At 42.1% G+C, this 6,519-nt stretch overlaps 1 protein-coding gene across 6 annotated transcripts in view; it reads left to right on the top strand.

Annotated features, from left to right (window-relative positions):
• Positions 1-6,519, top strand: part of PLEKHM3 (pleckstrin homology domain containing M3) — a 188,484-nt gene that overhangs the window by 96,869 nt on the left and 85,096 nt on the right. For all 6 annotated transcript variants that reach the window (XM_022567533.3, XM_022567531.3, XM_022567535.3 and 3 more), the window contains exon 6: positions 4,055-4,118. In XM_022567533.3, coding sequence (XP_022423241.1) covers positions 4,055-4,118 — 64 coding nt within the window. The remainder of the gene's footprint in view (positions 1-4,054; positions 4,119-6,519) is intronic.

The raw sequence follows: 6,519 nt of genomic DNA on the forward strand, positions 1-6,519 counted from the left end.
CTGGACACAACATCTTCTCCAAACACAACAAGCTCAGTTCCTTTATCTTTTCTGCATATATTGCATTTTCCAGTTCTTTGTGTCGTTAGGCTGACCTCTTGTAAATTATAGTCTTAGACACTGAAGAGTGCCAGAGAGGAGACAGCAGATAGGGTGCTTCTGGAGGGGCTTAGAATCGCTTCCAGAGGGGAAGAGAAAATAAATATGTGAAATATATTTACACACAGAAACACTACATACACAGCTCACTTTAGCTGTGTAAATAATGTTTAAGGAGTATTAGAGATTACTGTGTCCAAAGTTGGCCGGTTATTGTGAGAAGAGTAATGAACAGTGTTTGGAGGCAAAGGGGACCCAGCCTAGAGAGGAGAAATTGGAAATTCTCTTTGCTGCTCCTCAATTGTGTTCACTGAACATATCCGTCTCCAGCCCTTAGCACAGCACCTGGCTCATTTTAGGCACGCAGTAGTGTCTGTTGACTGGATAACGAACTGACTAGCTGTAGTACTCTAGTAAGTGTATACCAGTATGATTCCATTTGTAAATTTGCAATTAATTCTTATATCCTGTATACTCTCAGTCGTGGGAGCTTTAGGATTTTAGAGAAGAACTTTAAGTAGCAAACATTAACGATATGCTACCCTGCATTTGTCCCTGCTAGAGTTCATTTCAGTCACCTTCCTTCTAACTCTTTCTCCAGCTGGCCTACGTGTGTATAAACCAATGGAAAAGGCAGGAGCTTATCTTGAAATGATTTTCCAGCCTGCTTGTTTAGTTCAGTCCGTCTGTTTCTCAGCCCTGCTGCCACATTGCCTTCATTTTACTTTACTTAAGGGATTTCATTATGAGGCAATTGCCTCTGAAAAAGGTTATTCCTCCCATTCAACCACACTTAAACATCCTCTGTCCCCATAGTAGATTATCATACTTTGCTACCCTAGTGACCTCCACTGAAAGACTACGTCCTAGGTTTGCTTTTCGGCATGTGATGTTTGGGTCTCAAGTCATCTTGCAAATACTGATATACATTTTTAAATCTATAAATGCAATCTCGTGTTCTGGATTGGATCCTTGAACAGAAAAAGGACATTAGTGAAACAACTGGTGAAATCTGAATAAGGTCTAATTTACATAATAGTTCATTTCTTAGTTTTGATCAATGCACCATGGTTGTGTAAGGTGTTACCATTAGGGGAAGCCAGGTGAAGGGTATAAGGGCACAAACATTTCACAAAAGGAGGAAATGTTAGGAACTCACGTACACGTGAACATCCTGGTTATTTTCAAAACAATTTTTCAAGCATGAGAAAAATTGCAGACTACCAAAGTGTACTTCAGATAATTCTAGGCTTTGTAAGGTAAAAAAAAGTAAAAACAACCCCTGTTCACACTCAGCCCCGCTTCCGTTCATTTTCCTCCGAGGTCTGCTCCCTCCGTTCCCAGAGCTTCAGCTGTCCCTTCTGTGCTGCTGTCAGAAGTGCCTCTGGCTCTTCCACATCTCTCAGCCCCACATCCTCAAGGGCCACGCCTGCTGTCCTCCACACAAGCACTTGATATTCAGCGCAATTAAATCTCAATGCTTTTCCCCCTCCCCCAGCAGCCTGCCCTGTGTTGGCCAATGACATCACCATCCTGCCTCCCAAGCTAGGACTTCAGAGTCGCCTTCAATTCCAAATGCTGTCAGTTCTTCCAGAAGTTCTCCTGTGTCTACACACTCACCCCTTTCGCTTTCGCCTTGTGGTTACCCTGGAAGAGCTGCTGGGGTACGTGGTCAGGACTGTCCCTGCCTGCAGTCTCTCCACCCTCCCGGCTGCCTTCAGGAAGTGGGCATGACCAAACGTGTCAGTGTTACTTTCCTTCTTTTAAAAAGGACCAATGGCTCTATATTGCTGCTGGCCTGAACAGTCATAAACACCTACCTGGAAGAGAGATGTATTATATAGCTATATTAGATGGTCAGCTCAAACCCACCTCCCTCCTTCCTCCCCCTTCATCTCCTGGAAAGTAGAAGCACAGGCCTTTGGAGTCAGAAAGTCCTGGCCTTGAATCCCAGTTTGTGACCCTGGGCAAATTAGTTTTTGCCTCAGAGCCTCAGTTCCCTCTCATATAAAATGGAGGTTGTACTTACCACGCGGGGTTGTTGTGAGAATTAAATGGTGTACGTTGAGGGCCACACCTGAAGCAGACTTCTCTTATTGTTAATCCTGTAGGGGGTCATGAGGAGTAGCCCTCTCGATCATCTCTGTCATACGTGTGTGTTATCGAAAATGGAAGTTGGTCATGTCTCATGGTCCCTCCTGGGACCGTGGTCTACCTTCTACAGTAGGGGGCCTCTTTGTAGGGAAGCTTCATCCCACATGGAGGGATTGAGCACTTTCCCTACACCCTCCCCAGCTGGGCTGGGACTATGTGCTGCTACCTGCCACAGGTTCGGCCCCAAACCATTAGAGTTGAAGGGAGCCTACCCTTAGGAACTGAATTTTATTCCCCAGAGTATAAGGGCCGTGTCACTCACTTGGTCTGTTCGCACTCTTGTGGATGAAACAGGAATTTTCAGCAGAGATCTTCAGAGCCTATCATATATTTATCAGGAGTGCTCCAAACTAGAATATGCCTGTCCCAGACCTCCATGGGGGATGAACTTCACCTAATTGGCTCAGTGTCCTTTTTTCAGTGGCCTAGTACAGGAGCTGGTGCACAGTTGTGCTTAATCAGAATTGGATGGCTAGATAGATGAATGGAAGGGTAAAGGACTTAATCTCTAGGATTTGTCCAGTAATGCATACTTAATTGAAAGACTGAGTAATGAATTCCCCAACAAGCTACGAGTTAGTTAGGCCAGTGGTTCTAAACCTTGGCTGCACTAATCACCACGAGAGTTTTTGTTTGAAGACTGATTTCTGGGTTCTACCCATACCTATGCCCTGTTATTTTCAAAAGCTTCCCAAGTGATTCTAATAGACGGCCAAGGTTGGGACCTACCATGCTAGACCAATCTGAAAATATGTACCCTGTGCATACAACTTGCCATGTTGTGTTGCAATGATCAGTTTATGTATCTTTCCCTAGCCTGACTTTATTCTCCTTGATATGCTCTGATGCGCTCAGGTACTGTGACTGTCTCACTCATAATTCCTAATTCCTAGTGCCTGGCATGTAGCAGATGGTCATAAATGCTAATTGAGTTGGTGGCTCCTTTCGTTTAGGCGGTGCTATCCTAAGACAAAGAGAAAATGCTAGCACCATCAGTTTTGTTTTGTGTATACGTGTGTGTGTGTGTGTGTGTGTGTGTGTGTGTGTGTGGTGTTTTCTAACCATCTATGCTTCGGTACCTGTTTGCTTGTCCCTAACTGATTTGTTTTTCCTGTTCACTCACCATCATTTATCCAGATGCTATGAATTGACAGTAACCAAAGACATTGGACTTTGTCAGGGAGTCTCAACTTGAAATATTTTGTCCCATTATTCCCATCTGTACCTAGGTTCCAAAACTCATCACCGTGCACGTAAGAGGATAGCTCACTAAGTGGTGTTTGGCACTGCCATCTCCCTTAATGAAAGCCATAGGAGCCTCTAGGCAGAGACACACAGGTTGCCCCTCCAACTGATTTTCTCAACTCTAAAATCTATTCATCTAGACATAGACTAATAGAGCTGGAAAGAGATTTAAGACACCAAGTTCAGTCACCTTCATTAACCAATGAAGGATCTGAAGCTAGGTGGGTTTTAAGACTTCCCTGAGATGACACAGTTTGTTAGGGACGCAGCTGGTACAGGAAACCTGGCACTCTGGTCCTCAGGCCTGGACCATTGCACTGTGCTCCTAGCACCTTGGACTACATCAGAAATCAAAGATCACACCCTTACTCCGTTTTTGGTATTTGTGTTAGAAAGAAAAGTATCTGGAAAAAGGTATTATTACAGGTTTCTCAGAGGATGTGGGGAGGAAGAGTATTAGGTGGAAAGGGATTCTTGAATGAGACTTGGAAACTTCTCAGAAAAAGTGTGTTTTGTGGCAACACCACAATTTATCTGTGTTTCTGTCCGTTTTCAGAATTTTCCCCAGAGAATACCTCCTTCAACAGATCCACCTGTATTCCCTCGCTGATCTGCAGCAGGTAAGCACTTAGAGGGGCCATTTCATTTCTGTTTTCTCCCTGGGAAAATGTTTTTGTTGATTATGGCTTTGGCACTGAATTCTGCCATCATTGGAGTAGTTTTATTCACAAGCCCTAATAATCAATTATTTTCTGTTCAGAATGAGAAAAGAAAACTTAGTATAAAAAGATATTCTAGGACAATAAGAAATGCTGGCAAGGATATAGAGAAACTGGAGCTCCCACACACTGCTGGGAATGGAAAGTGGTGCGGCCACTTAGGGAAATAGTTTGGCAGTCCCTCAAAAAGTTAAACGTAGAATTACCCTGTGACCTAGCAATTCCACTGCTAGGCATATACCCTAGAGGGTTGAAAGCATATGTCCACATAAAAACTTGTACAGGAATGTTCAAAGCAGCATTATTCATAATAGCTAAAGAGTGGCAACAACCCAAATGTTCATCAGCTAATGAATGGATAAACAAAATGTTGTATATCCACGCAATGGAATAGTATTCGGCCATAAAAAGGAGTGAAGTACTGATACATGCTACAGCACGGATGAACCTTAAGAACAGCATGTTGAAAGAAGCCAGACAGAAATGAATACCTATTTTATGATTCTTATTTTATGTGGACTTCTCTTAGGATGTCCAAAATAGGCCAATCCATAGAGACAAAGTAGGTGAGTGGTTGCCAGGGCCTGGGGAGAGCCGGGGGTGAGGAGTGGCTGCTAATGGTGTGCGGTTTCCTTTGGGGCTGATGAAGATGTTCTGGAATTAGTGGTGATGGTTGCACAACTTTGAAACTATACTAAAAGCAGCCAGTGAATTGTATACTTTAAAAGAGTGAATTTTATGGTATGTGAATTATATCAATAAAAAAAGTTGTACAAGGGAAAAAAAGACATAAAAGGCAATGAATATATTAAACTCTTTGACTTGTGCTCACGTCAAACAGTTGGATGACGCTAAATTTTAGTAAAACACAACAGAGCATGTAAGAGTCAAAATCATCTTCTTATACTTTTATTTGTGCATGTATCTCCTTTTAATGACTGACCAGGTTAGCAGCCTGGAAGAAAACCAACATTTTGTCTGTTCAACCCAAAATTCTGAATATGTTAAGCTTTGGTTAATCATTTAAATCAACAGCTCACTCCCTAAGAAGCTTTCAGACACTACATGAAAGCATTGCTTTCTTTTCCATATATTGTGGATTCTTTCAAGAGTCAATGACCAAAAAAAAAAAAATTGTGACAACTTTCAGATCATCTCAAACTGCTGTGATTCGGTTCTTTTGTTTCTTGCTGTTTTGTCCAGAAGAAATGAGGTCAACTTAATCTGTGTTCAGATCCTTCACTCATTTTTCAAGACTTAAAAAATAAGTAAAGCCTTGAAAAGTAATTTAAACTAATAGTTTTGTGTTCTCTTTATCCCACCAGAAGTAGGCAGGTTATTTTAAAAGGTAGAAATAGTTTTAGAGCATTTTAGTTGGAGAGGGTGAGAGAATACTAGGGTTTTAATTTCCACTTGTACATCCAGTTTAAACCTATTTGCACATATCAGCTCCTTCCCCTCCTTCAGTCTTGCTGTCCTTTACTACGTAATCAGGCACCAGTGATCTGCTGACTGGAGTGGAAAGAGATACAGTTTTAATTATGATTGCCCAGTGGTGTTCAAGGGGAAGAATCAGATACAAGACCCAGTTTACATTTATATATTTTCTAGGACTCTACCTGATCTTAGTATCTGAGGACCGAGACTCTTATCACTGGAGAAGTATGTTTAAAGGCACCCGTGACATCTTCTTGTAAAGGTGGTTTAAAATAGAATGGGTGGGCCCCAAAGTGAGTACTTTTTGAGCAGACCTTTTAAAAATGAGTTTTGATACCAGATGAAGAGAAAGAATCAGTAATTCCATATTCATTTTAGGGTATCAAAGTAGTGTAGCTATTTGGCATAATAAAGCCTTCTTTTTTAAAGCTTTCCTATACCCTGCTGTCTTTTTTTCTTTTCTTTTTTTTTTCCTCCATTGTAATAATCAAACCATACATGCCAAGCAGCTTACCTAAATCAGTGGCACCAGTATTCTTGGTGGGCCGTTAGCCTCGGAGCCCCATAAGCAGCTTAATCAGTTTTCAGCCTCCGCAGTAAAGCGATAGAGGCAATCGACAGCTTATCAAACTCCCTGTGGGCGGGGGCAGCCAGAGCTCCCTTCATCCATTTACTCCACAGTTCACTCTACCCTGGTTCTCTGTGCCTGGATTTAAGATCCCCAAACCTATCATATTTAGAGGAAGTTTAATTCAATTATTTTTTTCTGCCCGAGGTGGGTTAAATTGGATTTAGCTTTTGATCTGTCTACATCTAGGCTATCAGTACTGAAGGGCACCTCCGCCCCATCTTCCCTTGGTTTCAG

Source organism: Delphinapterus leucas, chromosome 8 (assembly GCF_059928025.1).
Source record: "Delphinapterus leucas isolate spDelLeu-1000000601 "Yukka" chromosome 8, BTC_Dleu_Yukka2, whole genome shotgun sequence".
Classification (NCBI taxonomy): Eukaryota; Metazoa; Chordata; class Mammalia; order Artiodactyla; family Monodontidae; genus Delphinapterus; species Delphinapterus leucas.